The sequence below is a fragment of the Pelophylax lessonae genome, assembly GCF_965119305.1.
Source record: "Pelophylax lessonae genome assembly, chromosome: 3".
In the NCBI taxonomy this organism is placed as follows: Eukaryota; Metazoa; Chordata; class Amphibia; order Anura; family Ranidae; genus Pelophylax; species Pelophylax lessonae.
This window is the reverse complement of record NC_138770.1, coordinates 294,354,116-294,375,342: the sequence shown is the minus strand read 5'-3', so window position 1 is coordinate 294,375,342 and position 21,227 is coordinate 294,354,116. Positions and strand designations below refer to the sequence as shown.

Here is a 21,227-nt window from a genome sequence, read left to right as displayed (position 1 = left end):
TTCTGTAAAAATCATATCGTTCTCTAATGGACATAATATATACAGTATATATTTGAATGTACAGGCAAATAGCAAATTGGCAAAAGCTTTACTTGCATACAGCTATTAAAAGGAAATTCCTCAAAACTAACAATATAAATAGCAGACTCTTAGTTCTTTTCAAAAGGAAAGTACAAACTGTCATGTGAAAACATTTAAGCCTTATGTTAATTGGTCAGATGACTATTTTTTTTTTTTATTATTAATTTTTTTTTGTATAGCTTGGCTTAATTGTTTTTAAGCGGCCCATAAATAAATTATTTGTTACCACTGAACCAGTGGGGGTTAACAAACAAATGGCTCTATTCCCCTATCCACACACTCAATGTGGATAGAGTAATCACTCCCAGTAAGGCATTGTATTATGACAGTGGGGAGACCTCCAAGTCATTAGAATACAAAGATCAGCACTGCCAGCTATAGCCGGTGGCGCCGAATGTGTGTACACTTTCCAACAGATTGGTTGTACAGAAATTGATCAGTAGAATCAGCCTGCCCATACATGGATCAAAATTTGGCAGGTCTGTGCTGCTAGGCTGCTAGACATGGACCTCTAGTCCTTGTCTAGCTGCCTTTAGGCATTTCAAAGTAAAATATGTATATTGTTTAACAAGCAGATCACTGGATCAACAAGATGAAAAGTGTTTGGTCAACCAATTAGTTTTCTCTACATCCTAGTAAATAGGTAATAACTTCATTAGGGGAAAATGTATTTACTAAGAAAAAGGATGATTGAAGGAATGGCTTAAGATGGAGCATTTGGTTATGCAACAAAGAAACAAAAAGCGGCATATCCATTTGATTGCCCTTGCCTAAAAGACAAACATATCAAGATCAAACATACAGTATATGCTGGATGTGAAGAGAGTCCATATACTTGATTAAATATGAACAGAAAAATGTTCTATTCTGGAGTGGACATTTAGGGCTCCTGGTTATTGTATTATTTTATATATACCCTGTTGAATGTGTCATCTGTTGCTGAGATCCAATAAACTCTTTTCTCTAGAAAAAGGACTGAGGTTGCATTAAACTTGCTTGAAGAGTTTGTGTTCTACACTTGCAGTCCTTTTCCTCTCAATAATATATATTATTTATTGTTAGCAATTGACAACACAACGCTTTCCAGGCTGTAGGGTTTGGGTTCCCCCCAAAAAAAGATAGGTTCACCAAAGCTTTGGAGAACCGATCCCAGGCAGATTGGTCTACCACTATTTTTCAATAAAATTTGATTACTACATGGGCGAATATTTTAATAATAAATAAGTAAAACATGTATAGACAGTATGAGCTTTTTTCTCAGGGTTCCCGTAAGTCGACTCACTAGTAAATACAACAGCTTTTATAATGGTAATAACTCTCATTTTTTCTATGTGTACATTAATTACAATGTAATATAAGTTCCAATCCACCTTGCAATGTTCTTCTAATTAGTTTCTTGTTCACCATTATATTTTTATACAGCACTGAAGTGTCCACAAAACAGCCATTATGAGGTCTGTGGAACAGCCTGTCCATCAACTTGCGTCAGTCCAGAATCACCAAAAAACTGTCATCTCCTCTGCACAGAATCCTGTGTCTGTGATCCTGGCTATGTCCTTTATGATAAGAGATGTGTACCAAGCCACCAGTGTGGATGCTGGGATAATGACAAGCACTATCCTGTAGGCTCAGAGTTCTGGACTGATGACACTTGCTCTAAAAAATGCAGATGTCCCTCTGCTGGAGGCAGTTTAGTTTGTACCTCTGCTTCATGCCCACCTAAAAAATACTGCGGTATAACAAATGGAGTTCCTGGATGCTTTGATCACACATTCGGTAACTGTGTAACTTGGGGGGATCCTCATTATGTCACCTTTGATAAGGAAGTTCATGATTTTATGGGAATATGCACATACACTCTTTCAAAGCTTTGTACCAATGCTACGTCTCTGCCATATTTTAACATTGAAGCAAAAAACGAGCACCGTTATGGGATTTTTACTGTTTCATTAATACAGAAAGTTATGGTGGATGTTTATGACCATAAAATAACCATTGTTAAAGCCACGCCTAGTCGTGTTCTGGTAGGTTTCTTGGAACATTCTAAAATTCCAGTCATAATTCTAAAGTTGCATTTAGCTTCTTTTAATGTAACATGTACTTTAATCATTACCAGGTGGATGGTATCTGGACAAATCTTCCAGTCATATTGGTCAATGGATCTCTAACAGTGAAGCAAAGTGGTCGATATGTTATTCTGGAGACGGATTTCCTTCTCACAGCCTCTTATGACACTGACCATACAGTGGATGTGAAGGTCCCAACTACTTATTTCAACCAAACCTGTGGAATGTGTGGCAACTTTAACGGCATGCGGCAGGATGACTTTTTGATGCCCAATGGGCAGCTAGCTCAGAACTCAAATCAGTTGGGAGACAGCTGGAATGTAGAAGTTGATGATCCATTATGTAACACAATTACTCCTACACCTCCAACACCATGTCCACCAGAGACAGAGGAACTGTATTCAAACAATCAGTTCTGTGGTTCGTTAACTAGTAAAGATGGTCCTTTCAAGGCTTGTCACTCAGTAATCAACCCAGAACGCTTCTTTGACAGCTGTGTTTTTGACCTGTGTGCACTTGGTGCTGGCAGTTTATGTAACGCCTTGGAAGCTTATGCTGATACCTGCCTAAGAACAGGAGTCAACCTTGCTTGGAGAAACTCCACATTCTGTCGTAAGTAATGGTTTTGTTTGTAAGTACTTTAATGAGGAAATATTTTGTGCATCTTGGTTTAAAAGAAGAGATGTAATCTCCTATGTTATTTCATGGGAGAATAGCATACATATTAAACAGGTACACGTTCAACAGAAAGCAATGGTATTATTTAGGCAGATCTTCAACCATTTTACATTGTTACTTAGTTAGGGTGACCCTACTAGGGGATCAACAAAATTAGACAGGCACTAACCTATAAAAATAGCTTTAGCTGTTTATTTGTCAAAACTTCACCCTGTAGGAGAACTTTCAGGTAGGTTGAATAGCAGTTTTCCCACTAGCAATTGAGGTTCCTCCTGCTGATTCCCCTAGTCACAGCAGGAGATAATATTGGCATAGGGGCTATCAGGAGAATTCGTAGCAGCCGGAGGAGGACACACTTCTTGACATACCGATGCAGAATCACATTCTCTTTGACTCTTCGAGCTCCTCTAAAAAATTATCTTTTTTATTCACAGGTTAGTGCAAGTGCTTTGATAAATTTGTTAACTCTATTACAGCGTCACTTTAATGTCAGTTCTAAAGAAAAAATGCTGACAAGTTAATATACTGTATTTGAGCAAGGAAGGCTGATATATATACTGTAGTTTACCACGCAACATAAATTATTGGTATTTGTTTTATTTCATAGGATTTTTGTGATCATATTATAGTATGTGTCATTATTACGGTAAGGTCATTACTAAGTGTGATGAGATCCCATCAGAAGACCAGTAAAGTAGAAGTTTTAAATGGTGTTTGCCCACCGGTTTCCATTTTGCAACATACGTTTTTACAGAAAACACCATTTAAATGCCCTTTTCTTGCTTTTCTCTGTGATCATGGAACCATGAACCCCCAGCTGAGGTGTTATGTGCAGGGCTGACAATGGGGCTGAATTCCACAGAGCAGTTAGGTCATTGGAGACTGTGCTTTGCAATGGAATATAGTCTAAACTTTTTTCTTTAAGGTTTCAGTAGTTATTCCCTGGTAATGCAATCAACAGCATGAGCACTTACATGGGAAAACATACAGCAGATCTATCTACAGACAAAAATGTTTAAATATAGATAGGATATAGGTGTAGATTCTATAAACCATTTGGTCTCTTTCTGTGGTATATATTCTATGAATCTTTTCAGAATAGTGCAATCTTATTGCTAATAGTTTTCCCAAACAATAAGCACAATAAACGTATGCAAATGTGTTTGACAGATCCTTTTACTACTTGTAAAAATCATTGTGTCATCAGACTGCATTAGGTACTTCTAGTCCTCCAAGCAGTCCCATGGTGTGCCATGGCTGCGGTTATGACCTTTTTTTTTTTTTGCTATTATATGATGCGATTAACCGTTATCTCTCCTTGTTTAGCCATCCCGTGTCCTGCCAACAGTCACTACAATCCTTGTACTAGTGCTTGCCCCGCCACATGCCAGGATCAGAGCGCTCCGAGTGACTGCAATAAGCCTTGTACTGATGCTTGTGAATGTGATATTGGCTTTGTGCTCAGTGGACACACTTGTGTTCCTGTCAGTGAATGTGGATGTTTTTATGATGGCAAATACTACCAGGTAATTAATGCCATGTTATTTTATCAATAGTTATCATTTGATTTGTTTTTTTTTTTTTGTTTGTTTTTGTTTTTTTTATATGTGGTCTAATTATGAAATGAAAACATATTTTTTTGTATTTGTGACATTCCAACTGATTTCTCCTTTGCTGACAGCCAGTCTTCTATGTGTGTACAGAACTTTGACAATTTTTCATATTTTACCAATTGCCTTGAGTAGCATGTTATTTTTCAATTACTCTCTAATGAGAAATCAAATAGCATAACAGTAAACAGAGACTAAATTGTCTGAGGTTACGTTCCGACAGTTGAGTAGCATGTTATTGTTTGTCTCATGTAAAATTAGCATGACTGTTTCTGCTCCGGCAAATTCAAAACCAGAAATTTTTAGCACACAAATTGATCTCAATTTAACCACTAAACCTAACTGTGATGCCCTGCCCTGATCTGTCACCAGAGCATAGAGAAATATTAGGGCTTCCAGATATGGTAGAACATCTAGCACTCAAATGAATGGGTTGAAAATTACACCGCAATGAATTGCAAAAGAATCGCACTGGAACGCGGACCATATTCCTTTGAAATTCAGATATTAACTGGCCCTTAGTGCTAGAGGAGGACTTGAACTTTTTTGTGTTTTGTTTTTAACCCCTTTGGGGAGATTATCTCTTACTTCCTGTCCTTGTGACACCTGTACATGAAATGAGGAGTGCAAGCAACAGTATAGTTTTTTGTTTTTCCTTCACATGACTAAGTATTACTTGCAAATTAAATAGTCACCACATTCATTAAAGTGATTCTAAAGTTTTTTTTTTTTTTTCTTAATAACAAACATGTTATACTTACCTGCTCTGTGCATTGGTTTTGCATTGGGGAGCCCCAATCCTCTTCTTCTGGGGTCCCTATTGGAGCTCCTGGCTCCTTCCCCTTTACCAATGCCCTCAATAGTAAGCTGTTTGCCATGGGGGCACTTGTGCGTGCTTGCCCTGTTCCAATACGTCCATTAGACACATAGAGCCATGGCTCAGCCTCGCCCGCTCTCTCCTCATTATTGACAGCAGTGGGAGCCAATGGCTCTCCCTGCTGTGTCTCAGCCAATGAGGAGAGAGACAACCAGGACAGCCGAGGCTCCTATGCATATCGCTAAATCGAGAGTGGGCTCAAGTGAGTATAAGGGGGTGGCTGTGGGGATAGCAACACACAGAAGGTTTTTTACCTTCAGGCATAGAATACATGAAAGTAAAAAACCTTTAACCTTTACAACCACTTTAACCACTTAAGCCCCGGAGGATTTGGCTGCTAAAAGACCAGGGGATATTTTGCGATTCGGCACTGCGTGACTTTAACGGACAATTGCGCGGTCTTGCGTCGATGTACCTAAACAAATTTTTTCCCCACAAACAGAGCTTTCTTTTGGTTGGTATTTGATCACCTGTGCGATTTTTTGATCACGCGCTATAAAGAAAAAAAGAGCGTAAATGTTTCAAAAATAACAATATTTTTCACATTTTTTTATATGAAATTCCCCCCCAAAAAAAAGTAAAAATCAAAATTTTTTAACATTTTCGGCCAATTTTTTTTATGCTACATATGTTTGGTAAAAAAAAATCGCAAAAAGCGTATTTTGATTGGTTTGCGCAAAAGTTATCGCGTTTACTAACAAAAGGAAAGATTTTTGTCATTTTTGTTGTTTTTTTTTTAACGCATAATGGCGGCGATCTGTGATTTTTTTTGCGGTACTGCGACATTGCGGCGGACAGATCGGACCCTTGACTGACATTTTTGACACTTTTGGGGTTACCAGTGACACTTCTACAGTAATCAGTGCTATATATATGCACTGTTACTGTAAAATTACACTGGCAGTGAAGGGGTTAACTTTATTTGAGAGGGAGGGGCTGTGTATGTCCCTAGGGGCGTGATTCTAACTGTGATTGGCTGTGGCTTGAGCTGTAGGAACACTGATCAACGGTCCTACATAGTAGAACCGTATGATCAGTGTTTCTACACAGGGGAGAATGACAGGAAGCTTGTTCACACAAGCTGCCTGCCTTTCTCCCTCTCCCCCGACGATCGCAGAGTGACCGGCGGACATCAGGTCCGCTGGTCACACGCGCGGGGGGGTCCGTGACCGCGCGGGAGCGCGCCTCCGGCGGCGCGCGCTCCCCAGAGCCTCACAGGCTAGTGACGTTTATTTACATCACTTTGCCTGTGAGGGGCTGACTGCCGCAGTATATCTACTTGCGGCGGTCGGCAAGCGGTTAAGACAAGGAAAAATTCCTTGACAAAGTAAAAGTTCCTTTGAAGTAAACAGCCCAGTTGCCTTTACTAAATCAACCATACTGCATCACAGTACATAGTATATTGCTACAGAAATAAATGATACCATAACACTAGTTTAGCAAAACCTGTTAAAATCATAATGAAATAATACACTGTCTGGCCCAAAAAAAAAAAGGTCACCACCTAGAATTAACTAAGCAACTAACTAAACTAAGCATGCAGTAACTATCCTATTGGATAGTTACTGCATGTGCCCAAAGAATGAGGTCAGCTGACTACCTGAATATACTGAATGACCAGGTTATTCCATCAATGGATTTTGTCTTCCCTGATGACACAGGCATATTCCAAGATGACAATGCCAGGATTCATTGGGCTCAAATTGTGAAAGAGTGGTTCACAGAGCATGAGACATCCTTTTCACACATGGATTGGCCACCACAGAGTCCAGAACTTAACACCATTGAGAATCTTTGGGATGTGCTGGAGAAGGCTTTACGCAGTGGTCCGACTCTCCCATCATCAACACGATGATCGACACAAGATCTTGCTGAAAAAATGATGCAATACTGGACGGAAATAAATCTTGTGACATTACTGAAGCTTATCAAAACAATGCCACAGCGAATGCGTGCCATAATCAAAGCCAACAAAATATTAGAGTTTGTGACCTTTTTTGTTGGTGGTGACTTTTTTTTTTTGGCCAGGCAGTGTATAAATAAATTTCCACATTGAGCACATTTACAACAATGAGAGCAGAAGCAAAACTGAAGTCATAGGAAATCATTAGGATTTCTACAGATGCAGAAACCTTTTCAGCCCTTTAATGTGTATATTCCTATAATTACAATGTATGATACCTCTTCCCACTGTGCCATCCAAGCTTCTAAAGTCTATCTCAGTTGGCTACTCACAAGGCTCCTACAGTATCTGATGTGTTCCTCAAATGCTGCCCATGTTGCCACTTTTCTCTCTTCTAACTTAGCTTTTGTAATCATAACCCCAAAAAACGCACCTTCATTCACATTACTAGTAGAGTTGAGCAGACACCTGGATGTCCGTGTTCGGCGGGTTCGGCCGAACTTGAAAAAAAAGTCCGGGTCCGTGTCCCGGACTTTTTCCAAACTTTACCCAGACACCGAACCCCATTGAAGTCAATGGGGACCCGAACTTTCAGGCACTAAAATGGCTCTAAAACACCAATGGAAAGGGCTAGAGTGCTGCAAATGGCAGCAAAATGTAGTTAAGAGCATGGCAAGTGCTCTGCAAACAAATGTGGATAGGGAAATAACTTAAAACAACAAAAAAAAACAGAAAAATAAAACAATTTTCTTCATCTGTGAAGGACGAGGTCCATATGGAGTAGGAGGGAGGTTGAGGTGGCGGTGGATGTGGCGGTGTAGGTGGAAGCGGCGGTGGAGGGGGACGAGGTAGCCAACACTGCTTTTTTTCAGTCATTTTAAATTAGGGTACACCCCAAAAGAGTGAGAAAGATCAAAAATATAACAATGGCTGGGTAAGGTCGGTACCCATCTCTATTCTGCACAAGGTACAGAAAAGTCTGGTGGGATCCATGCCTGGTTCATTTTAATGAACGTGAGCTTGTCCACATTGTCTCTCTCGACAGGCGGCTGTGCTTGTCTGTGATAACGCCCCCAGCCGTGCTAAATACATGTACAGATAATACACTGGCTGCAGGGCACGCCAGCACCTCCAAGGCATAAAAGGCAAGCTCAGGCCATGTGCCCAATTTGGAGACCTAGAAGTTGAAGGGTTCTTCTGAGGTGCTGGCGGTGCCCTTGCTGCGTTGGCGACCTCTTCCTCCTCCTCCTCCTCCTCTGCCTTGGCCTTGTGCTTCCACTGTGGCCCCGCTGTCAGGTGGGAATGCCAGCAACATCGCGTCTACCAGCGTGCGCTTGTACTCGAGCATCTTGCGATCACGCTCGAGTGAGTGAATTAAGGACGGTACGTTGTCCTTGTAATGGGGATCCAGCAGTGTGGCCACCCAGTAATCAGCACAAGTTAGAATGTGGGCAACTCGGCGGTCGTTTTGGAGACACTGCAGCCTGTAATCGCTCATGTGTGCCAGGCTGCCCAGAGTCAATGAAAGGCTGTCCTCTGTGGGAGGTGTATCGTCTGTGTCTTCTGTATCCCCCCCAGCCACGCACCAGTGATGGCCATGAGCTGGCCTGGGTGCCACACTGCTGTGAACATGGTTCCATCTCCTCCTCCATCTCCTCCTCCTCCTCATCCTACAGAACTGTGCCCCTGCTGGACAATTGTGTACCTGGCGTTTGTGGGTGCAGGAACCCACCCTCGGAGCCACTTGTGAATGACTGCCCTGAATGACTTTCTCTATCAAAAATGACAATTTTTAAGAACTTTTTTGTGCGATTTGGTGTCTGGGGGGTCTAAAAAGTGTACCTGTGAAGTTTCAGCTCTGTAGCATGTCCTGAACCAGAAAAAAAATTAGAATTAGGGTTAGGGCTAGGGTTAGGGTTAGGGCTAGGGTTAGGGTTATTTTTAGTGCTTAGGGTTAGAGGGTTAGGGTTAGAGGCATAGGGGTAGGGTAACTCTAACCCTAAGTATCTCACCATAACCCTAAACCTATCCCCTAACACTAAACCTAACCCTAACCCTTAAAGCCCAGTTCCTGTCCCATTTTGGTCGGTTGTGGTCTGTTTGCGGATGTTTGCGGTGCGTTAAACGGGGAGTTTGGTCTGTCACTGTGAAGCGGGCGTAACCCTTACACTACCTGATCGATACAACATCATACCTGATCGTATACACACACTGGATGTTTTAAAGCACGTTATTCCAAACAATTTAGGAATGTTAGGAATGTTAGGTGATTTATGGATTAAAACCCGACTCTGCGTCAACTACGTAATTTTCCATGGGAGTTTTGCCATGGATCACCCTCCGGCATGCCACAGTCCAGGTGTTAGTCCCCTTGAAACAACTTTTCCATCACTATTGTGGCCAGAAAGAGTCCCTGTGGGTTTTAAAATTCGCCTGCCTATTGAAGTCTATGGCGGTTCGCAATGTTCGCCGGTTCGCGAACATTTGCCGATGTTCGCGTTCGCCGCTCGCGAACATTAAATTTTATGTTCGCGACATCACTATTTGGAAGGTGTATCTCACACGTACCGATACAGACCATGCCGCAATTTTATTCTTTTTACCCCAAAGGGTGTATATTGAATAGCGGAATAGAAAAAATTTTATAAAACGGTGTATCTCACACGTACAAACACATACTAGGCCCCGATTACAATTTTTTGTACCCTACAGGCAGGATGAGGAGTAGGAGGAGTTAGGAACAGGAGGCAAACTGAAGCACCCTGCAATCCTCGGCGGTGGAAGATGCGCCCCAAAAATTTGGAAGTAGAGATGTCCCGAACTGTTCGCCGGTGAACAGTTCCCGGCGAACTTCGCATGTTCGCGTTCGCCTCGGTGGGCGAACATATGCGATGTTCGGTCCGCCTCCTATACATCATCATTGAGGCAAACTTTGACCCTGAACCTCACAGTCAGCAGACACATTCCAGGCCAATCAGCATACCTCCCTCCCACACCCTCCCACCTCCTATAAATAAGCAAGGGCAGCATCCATCTTAGATCATTCTGAAGCAGTGTGTTAGTGAGAGCAGGGAAAGTGCTGCTGCTGCTGCTGTTAATAGCTAGGGACAGTTGTTAGTCAGTGTTCCCGGTCTTGTTAGTCAGTGTTCTTGGTACACTCCTGCTGTAAGGACAGCACCCCAAAATCCCTTCTTAGGGCTGGTATTTGAGTTTTTTATATATATATATATATATATATATATATATATCTATTGTCCCCAAAAAGCGCTTTTTAGGGCTGGTATTTGTGTAATTTTGTTATATATATATATATTGTCCCTAAAAGCCCTTTTTAGGGCTGGTATTTGAGTATTTATTTTCTATATATTTATCAGGCATTTTTGGAGGCAGGCATGACTTTTTTTGGGATTAGTGTCGGGGGGGGGGGGTCTAAAAAGTGTACCTGTGAAGTTTCAGCTCTGTAGCATGCCCAGAACCAGAAAAAAAAGATCGTATAGGTGTAAAAGGAGGGTTCCCACCATCCCTGCTCTATTGAAAAATGATCTTTTTTTTCTGGTTCTGGACATGCTACAGAGCTGAAACTTCACAGGTACACTTTTTAGACCCCCCATACACTAAATCACACAAAAAAAGTTCTTAAACATTGTCATTTTTGATAGAGAGACAATTATTGGAAAAATTAAAAAAAAAATTCTTTAGATTTATTGTCTGGGGGGTCTAAAAAGTGTACATGTGAAGTTTCAGCTCTGTAGTATGTCCAGAACCAGAAAAAAAAAATAGAATTAGGGTTAGGGTTAGGGTTAGGGCTAGGGTTAGGGTCAGGGCTAAGGTTAGGGTTATTTTTAGTGCTTAGGGTTAGAGGGTTAGGGTTAGAGGGGTAGGGTTACTAACTCTAACCCTAAGTATCTCACCGTAACCCTAACCCTATCCCCTAACACTAAACCTAACCCTCTAACCATAACCCTAACCCTCTAACCTTAACCCTAACCCTCTAAGCCTAGCCATAAAAATAACCCTAACCCTAAACCTAACCCTAACCCTAACCCTCTAACCTCAAACTTAACCCCCTAACCCTAGCCCTAACACTAACCCTAACCCTAGCCCTAACCCTAGCCCTAACCCTAATTCGTAATTTTTTTCTGGTTCTGGGCATGCTACAGAGCTGAAACGTCACAGGTACACTTTTTAGACCCCCCAGACACTAAATCCAAAGAAATTTTTTTTTTATTATTTATTTTTTTTTTTTAATTTTTCCAATAATTGGCTCTCTATCAAAAATGACAATTTTTAAGAACTTTTTTGTGTGATTTGGTGTCTGGGGGGTCTAAAAAGTGTACCTGTGAAGTTTCAGCTCTGTAGCATGTCCAGAACCAGAAAAAAAATTAGAATTAGGGTTAGGGCTAGGGTTAGGGTTAGGGCTAGGGTTAGGGTTATTTTTAGTGCTTAGGGTTAGAGGGTTAGGGTTAGAGGCATAGGGGTAGGGTAAATCTAACCCTAAGTATCTCACCATAACCCTAAACCTATCCCCTAACACTAAACCTAACCCTTAAAGCCCAGTTCCTGTCCCATTTTTGTCGGTTGTGGTCTGTTTGCGGATGTTTGCGGTGCGTTAAACGGGGAGTTTGGTCTGTCACTGTGAAGCGGGCGTAACCCTTACACTACCTGATCGATACAACATCATACCTGATCGTATACACACACTGGATGTTTTAAAGCACATTATTCCAAACAATTTAGGAATGTTAGGAATGTTAGGTGATTTATGGATTAAAACCCGACTCTGCGTCAACTACGTAATTTTCCATGGGAGTTTTGCCATGGATCCCCCTCCGGCATGCCACAGTCCAGGTGTTAGTCCCCTTGAAACAACTTTTCCATCACTATTGTGGCCAGAAAGAGTCCCTGTGGGTTTTAAAATTCGCCTGCCTATTGAAGTCTATGGCGGTTCGCAATGTTCGCCGGTTCGCGAACATTTGCCGATGTTCGCGTTCGCCGTTCGCGAACATTAAATTTTATGTTCGCGACATCACTATTTGGAAGGTGTATCTCACACGTACTGATACAGACTATGCCGCAATTTTATTCTTTTTACCCCAAAGGGTGTATATTGAATAGCGGAATAGAAAAAAATTTATAAAACGGTGTATCTCACAAGTACAAACCCAGACTAGGCCCCGATTACAATTTTTTGTACCCTAAAGGCAGGATGAGGAGTAGGAGGAGTTCGGAACAGGAGGCAAACTGAAGCACCCTGCAATCCTCGGCGGTGGAAGATGCGCCCCAAAAAATTTGGAAGGTGTATCTCACACGTACCGATACAGACTATGCCGCAATTTAATTTTTTTTATCCCAAAAGGGTGTAGATTGAATAGCGGAATAGAAAATATGATATAAAATTGGTGATTTTTCAATAGCACATGTGAACACAGCAGTGTCTTATGTTTTATGTCACGGTCAGCTCAGCAGCAGGCTATGAAGGGAAAAATAAAAAAATTCCCCTTTAACTTTGTAATTTTTAAATAGCAGATTAGTACAGACTATGCCACAATTAAATTTTTTTAAACCCAAAAGGGTGTATATTGAATAGTGGAATAGAAAAAAGTATATAAAATTGAAAATCACTCAATAGCACATGTGAACACAGCAGTGTCTTATGTCACGGTCAGCTCTGCAGCAGGCTATGAAGGGAAAAAAAAAATCCCCTTTAACTTTTTAATTTTTAAATAGCAGATTAGAACAGCAATCTGTAGTAAAATATAGCTGAACGCTGCACACAACAGACTGATAAAAATATATTTTTTCTCCCTCCTCCTCCTCAGTGGGCTCAAGTGAGGGCAAAAAGATCGTTCACTGCACCACCCCCCACACTGTTCTGTCCCTGCCTAATCTCTCCAGCCTGTCCCTAAAATGCTCAAATAACTTTCCCTGCCTACACTCCGACCTGTCCCTGCATTCTTTTCGGGCACAATTTTTCACTGTCTGTCCCTAATCAGCAGCCAGCACGTATGATGTGTGCTCTCTCCCTACACTACAGCAGAATGACGCACCGCGCTGTGTCTCTCGAACTTATAAAGACATGGGTCACATGCTTCAGATGGCCAATCACAGCTACTTATACATTAGTAGGCATGGCTGGGATGGCTTAAGGCACACCAGTTAAACGCTTGTTGATCGGCTGTTGAAAGCCCACCATTAAAAGCGCGCCATTACATACAAAACAGAAAATAAAATTACCGAACACGGATTTTAAACCCGAACATACAGTAAAGTTTTCGGGTCCGGGTAGCAAAAATCCAATTATCCGGTACGAACCCGAATAATACAGTCCGTGTTCGCTCAACACTAATTACTAGCATTTCATATAATGCTCCTTTAATGGTGTTATGGGACAGGAAAATCATATTTGATGTACTGTTGATTGGATTATTATAAGCTCTGTGAAGGGATTATGCAATTCTACATTTTATTTTACAGAAAAATGATATATTCTGGAACGGGGACTGTGACAATCGCTGTACATGTCAAGGAAATGATCATATGAACTGTACAGCTCAGACCTGTGATCCTGAAGAAGTGTGCAAAGTACAAAATGGAGTTAAGGCTTGTTTCCCTGCTGATACCTCCATCTGCCATATCTATGGTGATCCACACTACATAACATTTGATGGCAAGTTATATCATTTCCAAGGAGCCTGTAATTATACAGCTGTGGAGACCTGTGGAAACACAAGTGTGTACTTCTCAATCACTACAAGAAATGAGCACAGAGGAAGCCAAACCTGGACAGCTATAAACTCAGTTGCATTCAGCTTCAATGACCTTAATATCATTCTGGGCAAAAATAAAGAGGTGGAGGTAGGCTTTATAACAAAACAAATGCAAGATGGTTCCCTCAGCGGTCAAATTCATATTTTTTCCCACAGTTAATTTTCTGTCCTTTTCTCTATCTTTAGGTTAATGGACTCCTTGTCTCACTGCCTCTGAACCCAGCATCTGGCATCCTAATACACTTAAGTGGTTCCTTTGTTGTTGTGCAGACTGACTTTGGTCTTGAAGTTAAGTATAGCGGTGACCATGAACTCTTTGTTAAAGTAAATGAGAACTTTAAAGGAAAACTGTGTGGGCTCTGTGGCACTTACAATGGTAACCAACAAGATGACTTTTTGACACCTGAAGGTTTACTTGCCCCCACATCCAATGACTTTGGAAACAGCTGGCGTGTTCCTGATGACAATTGGGTGTAAGTATAAATAAAAGTTTTGCCTTGATGATCATCCTAGATCTAGACTCAATTACCAAAATGTAAGGACTTGGATGAACATTGAAAGAGAGACACACACATTTACTGGCTAGTAAATTGAATATATCTTTGTTAATATGACTGTGTCACTTTGTGTGCAACCATAAACCCAGTGTGAACTATGGCTGTGTTTTTTGCTCTTGTAAACAATAACAAGAGGACATATGTAGGGTTGAGCAAACACGGACTGTATTATTCGTGTTCGTACCGAATAATTGGATTTTTGTTACCCGAACACGGACCCGAAAACTTTACTGTATGTTCGGGTAAAAATCCGTGTTCGGTCATTTTATTTCTGGGTTTTGTATGCATTGGCGCGCTTTTCATGGTGGGCTTTCAACAGCCAATCAACAAGCATTTAACTGGTGTGCCTTAAGCCATCCCAGACATGCCTACAAATGTATTAATAGCTGTGATTGGCCATCTGAAGCATGTGACCAAGTCTTTATAAGTTCGAGCCAGCGCCGCTGCGTCATTATGCTGTGTAGTTCAGGGACAGAGCACACATCGTGCTGGCTGCTGATTAGGGACAGACAGGCAAAATCATTTGTGTCCGGATAGAATTGAGGGACAGGTCGGAGTGTTTTAGGCAGGGCGAGTTGTAGGGCATTTTAGGGCGAGGCTGCTGATTTTTAGGGTCAGTGTTCTACAATCGATTTTGCTGTGTGGGGGGGGGGGGGGGGGTTTGCAGTGACCGATCTTATCAATCCTTTTAGGGAGAGGCTGGAGATAGGCAGGTGTCAGTGGTTCACATCGATTTTGCTGTGTGTGGGGTGCAGTGAACACAATCTTTTTTGCCCACTGAGGAGGAGGGAGAAAAGTATTTTTCTATCAGTCACTGTGTGCAGCGTTTTTCCTTCAGTGCTGCTGTGCTGACTGTGATAATACACTGCTGTGTTCACATGTGCTATTATGGAGTGATTTCAAAAGTTATACACTTTTTTCTATTCCACTATTCAATATACACCCTTGGGTTAAAAAAATTAAATTGTGGCATAGTCTGTACTAATCTAGTTAAAAATTACAAACTTAAAAGGGGAATTTGTTTTTTCCCTCCATAGCCTGCAGCAGAGCTGGTCCTCATCGATTTTGCTGTGTGTGGGGTGCAGTGAAAACAATCTTTTTTGCCCACTGAGGAGGAGGGAGAAAAGTCTTTTTCTATCAGTCACTGTGTGCAGCGTTTTTCCTTCAGTGCTGCTGTGCTGACTGTGATAATACACTGCTGTGTTCACATGTGCTATTATGGAGTGATTTCAAAAGTTATACACTTTTTTCTATTCCACTATTCAATATACACCCTTGGGTTAAAAAAATGAAATTGTGGCATAGTCTGTACTAATCTAGTTAAAAATTACAAACTTAAAAGGGGAATTTTTTTTCCCTCCATAGCCTGCAGCAGAGCTGACTGATATAAGACACTGCTGTTCACATGTGCTATTGATAAATCACACCAATTTTATATCATATTTTCTATTCCGCTATTCAATAAAAACCTTTGGGTATAAACAATTAAATTGCGGGATAGCCTGCGTTGGTACATGTGAGATACACCTTTCCAATTTTTGGGGTTCATCTCATACTTCCGAGGATTTGAGGGTGCTGCCTGTTCCGAACTCCTCCTACTCCTCATCCTGCCTTTGGGGGTACAAAAAATAGTAATTGGGGCCTAGTCTGGTTCTGTACGTGTGAGATACATACACCTTTTTTTTTATAATATTTTCTATTCCGCTATTCAATAAAAACCTTTGGGTATAAACAATTAAATTGCGGGATAGTCTGTGTCGGTATGTGTATGATACACCTTTCCAATTTTTGGGGTGCATCTCATACTTCCGAGGATTTGAGGGTGCTGCCTGTTCCGAACTCCTCCTACTCCTCATCCTGCCATTGGGGGTACAAAAAATAGTAATTGGGCCTAGTCTGGTTCTGTACATGTGAGATACATACACCTTTTTTTGATAATATTTTCTATTCCGCTATTCAATAAAAACCTTTGGGTATAAACAATTAAATTGCGGGATAGTCTGCGTTGGTACGTGTGAGATACACCTTTCCAATTTTTGGGGTGCATCTCATACTTCCGAGGATTTGAGGGTGCTGCCTGTTCCGAACTCCTCCTACTCCTCATCCTGCCTTTGGGGGTACAAAAAATAGTAATTGGTGCCTAGACTGGTTCTGTACGTGTGAGATTCATACACCTTTTTTTGATAATATTTTCTATTCCGCTATTCAATAAAAACCTTTGGGTATAAACAATTAAATTGCGGGATAGTCTGTGTTGGTACCTGTGAGATACACCTTTCCAATTTTTGGGGTGCATCTCATACTTCTGAGGATTTGAGGGTGCTGCCTGTTCCGAACTCCTCCTACTCCTCATCCTGCCTTTGGGGGTACAAAAAATAGTAATTGGGGCCTAGTCTGGTTCTGTACGTGTGAGATTACACCTTTTTTTTGATAATATTTTCTATTCCGCTATTTAATCTACACCTTTGGGTAAAAACAATTAAATTGCGGGATAGTCTGTGTCGGTACGTGTGAGATACATACACCTTTTGATATCATATTTTCTATTCCGCTATTTAATCAAAACCTTTGGGTAGTGATGTCGCGAACATAAAATTCGCTGTTCGCGAATGGCGAACGCGAACATCGGCGAATGTTCGCGAACCGGCGAACATTGCGAACCGCCATAGACTTTAATAGGCAGGCGAATTTTAAAACCCACAGGGACTCTTTCTGGCCACAATAGTAATGGAAAAGTTGTTTCAAGGGGACAAACACCTGGACTGTGGCATGCCGGAGAGGGATCACACAAAAAAAGTTCTTAAAAATTGTAATTTTTTGATAGAGAGCCAATTATTGGAAAAATTAAAAAAAATAAAAATAAAAAATTTCTTTGAATTTAGCATCTGGGGGGTCTAAAAAGTGTACCTGTGAAGTTTCAGCTCTGTAGCATGTCCGGAACCAGAAAAAAAATTACGAATTAGGGTTAGGGCTAGGGTTAGGGTTAGGGCTAGGGTTAGGGTTAGGGCTAGGGTTAGGGCTAGGATTAGGGTTAGGTTTATGGTTAGGGTTATTTTTATGGCTAGGCTTAGAGGGTTAGGGTTAAGGTTAGAGGGTTAGGGTTATGGTTAGAGGGTTAGGGTTAGGTTTAGTGTTAGGGGCTAGGGTTAGGGTTACGGTGAGATACTTAGGGTTAGAGTTAGTAGCCCTACCCCTACCCCTCTAACTCTAACCCTAAGCACTAAAAATAACCCTAACCTTAGCCCTGACCCTAACCCTAGCCCTAACCCTAACCCTAGCCCTAACCCTGATTCTATTTTTTTTCTGGTTCTGGACATGCTACAGAGCTGAAACTTCACAGGTACACTTTTTAGACCCCCCCCCCCAGACAATAAATCCAAAGAAATTTTTTATTTTTATTTATTTTTATTTTTTTTTAAGTTTTCCAATAATTGTCTCTCTATCAAAAATGACAATTTTTAAGAACTTTATTTGTGTGATTTAGTGTCTAGGGGGTCTAAAAAGTGTACTTGTGAAGTTTCAGCTCTGTAGCATGTCCAGAACCAGAAAAAAAAGATAATTTTTCAGTAGAGCAGGGATGGTGGGAACCCCTTTTACACCTATATGATCTTTTTTTTCTGGTTCTGGACATGCTACATATATATATATATATATATATATATATATATATATATATATATATATATATATATATATATTAAAAAAAATACTCAAATACCAGACCTCAAAGGGGCTTTTGGGGACAATATATATATATATATATATCACAGAACAAAAAAAATTACACAAATACCAGCCCTCAAAAGGGCTTTTGGGGACAATAGATATATATATATATATATATATCACAGAACAAAAAAAATTACACAAATACCAGCCCTCAAAAGGGCTTTTGGGGACAATAGATATATATATATATATATATATATATATATATATCCAAAAAAACCTCAAATACCAGCCCTAGGAAGGGCTTTTTGGGGTGCTGTCCTTACAGCAGGAGTGTACCAAGAACACTGGCTAACAAGACCGGGAACTGTCCCCAGCTATAACAGCAGCAGCAGCACCAGCATTTTCCTTGCTCTCAGTAACACAGAAATGATCTAAGATGGATGCTGCCCTTGCTTATTTATAGGAGGTGGGAGGGTGTGGGAGGGAGGTATGCTGATTGGCCTGGAATGTGTCTGCTGACTGTGATGTTCAGGGTCAAAGTTTGCCTCAATGATGATGTATAGGAGGCGGCCCGAACATCGCATATGTTCGCCCGCAGCGGCGAACGTTCGAAGTTCGCCGGGAACCGTTCGCCGGCGAACCGTTCGGTACATCTCTACCTTTGGGTATAAACAATTAAATTGCGGGATAGTCTGTGTCGGTACGTGTGAGATACATATACCTTTTGATATCATATTTTCTATTCCGCTATTCAATCTACACCTTTGGGTAAAAACAATTAAATTGCGGGATAGTCTGTGTCTGTACGTGTGAAATACACCTTTCCAATTTTTGGGGCACATCTCATACTGCCGAGGATTTGAGGGTGCTTCAGTCTGCCTCCTGCCTGTTCCGAACTCCTCCTCTTCCTCATCCTACCTTTAGGGTACAAAATATTGTAATCGGGGCCTAGTTTGTGTTTGTACGTGTGAGATACACCGTTTTGTAAAATTTGTCATATTCCGCTATTCAATATACACCCTGTTTGAGTGTAAAAAATTAAATTGCGGGATAGTCTGTATCTGTACATGTGAGATACACCTTTTTAAATTTGTTTGGGGCATCTCCTTCTACCGCCGAGGATTGCAGGGCGCTTCAGTTTGCCTCCTGTTCCCAACTCCTCCTACTCCTCTTCCTCATCCTGCCTTTAGGGTACAAAAAATTGTAATCGGGGCCTAGTCTGTGTTTTTACGTGTGAGATACACCGTATTATAACATTTTTCCTATTCCGCTATTCAATATACACCCTTTTGGAATGTAAAAATTTAAATTACGGCATAGTCTGTATCGGTACGTGTGAGATACACCTTTTAAATTTGTTTGGCGCATCTCCTTCCACCGCCAAGGATTGCAGGGCGCTTCAGTTTGCCTCCTGTTCCCAACTCCTCCTACTCCTCTTCCTCATCCTCCCTTTAGGGTACAAAAAATTTTAATCGGGGCCTAGTCTGTGTTTGTACGTGTGATACTGTTGTTGTTTTGTTCCGCTATTCAATAAACACCTTTCTAGGGCAAGATCATAAATTACAGAAATATGAGGAGACCGTCAAATAGGGGCCATGGCCTGGGTCGTGGTGCTGCTGGTAGAGCTCCTGTTGCAAGGAGAGGACGTGGTCGATCTGTGCCAGCTACACGCACAAGTGAAACACCTTCCTCAAGTGTGAGTAGGCGACAGAACCTGCATCAGTATTTGGTAGGGCATCATACGCCTCTAGAAGTGATGAGGCCAGAACAAGTAGAGGCGATAGTAGATTGGTTTGCTGCTGACAGTGCCTCCAGTTCCTTCACATTGTCTCCCACCCAGTCTACTGCAGAAAGGTCAGAGTTGGCACCTGCAGCCGATGTCCAACCGTCTTTCACCTCACCCCCTTGCAAATCAGGCAAGCAGTCTGAGCCCCAAGCCATACAGCAGTCTCTTCTTCTTTTTGAGGACTCTGTCAGCAGGGTTTCCCAGGACCATCCACCTAGCCCTGCCCCAGAAGTGGAAGAGATTGAGTGCAGCGATGCCCAACCACTTATTTCTCAAGATGAGTACATGCAAGGACCATCGCAGCACGTCTCCGATGATGACGAAACGCAGGTGCCAACTGCTGCGGCGTTCAGAATTGTGGAGACCGACAAGGAGGGCAGGGGTGAAGACTGGGTGGAAGATGATGTGGAGGACGATGAGATCCTTGACCCCACATGGAATGAAGGTCATGCAGGTGACCTGAGTAGTTTGGAGGAAGAGGCGGTGGTCGCACAGAGCCACCAGCACAGCAGAAGAGGGAGCAGGGTGCAGAAGCGGAGCGGCCGTGCCCTAGACACTATGCCTGCTACTGCCCAACGCAGCAAGGGAACGAGCGCAGCAAAGCCAGCTCAAAGGAGTTCTCTAGCGTGGAAGTTCTTTAGAAAATGTGCTGATGACAGGACACGAGTGGTTTGCACCCTGTGCAATCAGAGCCTGAAGCGAGGCATAAACCTTCCCAACCTGAGCACAACCTGCATGATCAGGCATCTAAGTGCAAAGCACGAGCTGCAGTGGAGTAGACACCTTCAAAACCAAGAAACGTCTCTGGCTCATCCTGCTTCCTCTTCTGCTGCAGTCTCGGCCGCTCCATCCACATCTGTAGTGATACCGGCACCTGCCACCCCACAAACAGACGATCTGTCAGCAACACCACCACCTGGGTCACCAACCATCTCCACAATGTCCCGTGGAAGCGTTCAGCTTTCCATCTCCCAAACACTTGAGAGGAAGAAGAAGTACCCCCCTACTCACCCGCGATCCCTGGCCCTGAATGTCAGCATTTCAAAATTCTTGGCCTTTGAAATGCTGTCATTCCGTCTGGTGGAGACGCACAGTTTTAAAAACCTTATGTCGGTGGCTGTCCCACAGTACGTCGTGCCCAGCCGCCACTACTTTTCCAGGCAAGCCATCCCTTCCCTGCACAACCAAGTGGAGGAAAAAATCAGGTGTGCACTGCGCAACGCCATCTGT

General features: G+C 42.0%; 1 protein-coding gene across 1 annotated transcript in view; it reads left to right on the top strand.

The window, feature by feature from the left end:
* The window catches only part of LOC309550491 (IgGFc-binding protein-like), a gene marked incomplete at both ends in the record, with an annotated part of 214,675 nt that overhangs the window by 104,629 nt on the left and 88,819 nt on the right, over positions 1-21,227 (top strand). Inside the window, 5 exons of the mRNA XM_082250860.1 lie at positions 2,040-2,105; positions 2,198-2,759; positions 4,152-4,351; positions 13,690-14,070; positions 14,169-14,455. Coding sequence (XP_082106986.1) covers positions 2,040-2,105; positions 2,198-2,759; positions 4,152-4,351; positions 13,690-14,070; positions 14,169-14,455 — 1,496 coding nt within the window. The remainder of the gene's footprint in view (positions 1-2,039; positions 2,106-2,197; positions 2,760-4,151; positions 4,352-13,689; positions 14,071-14,168; positions 14,456-21,227) is intronic.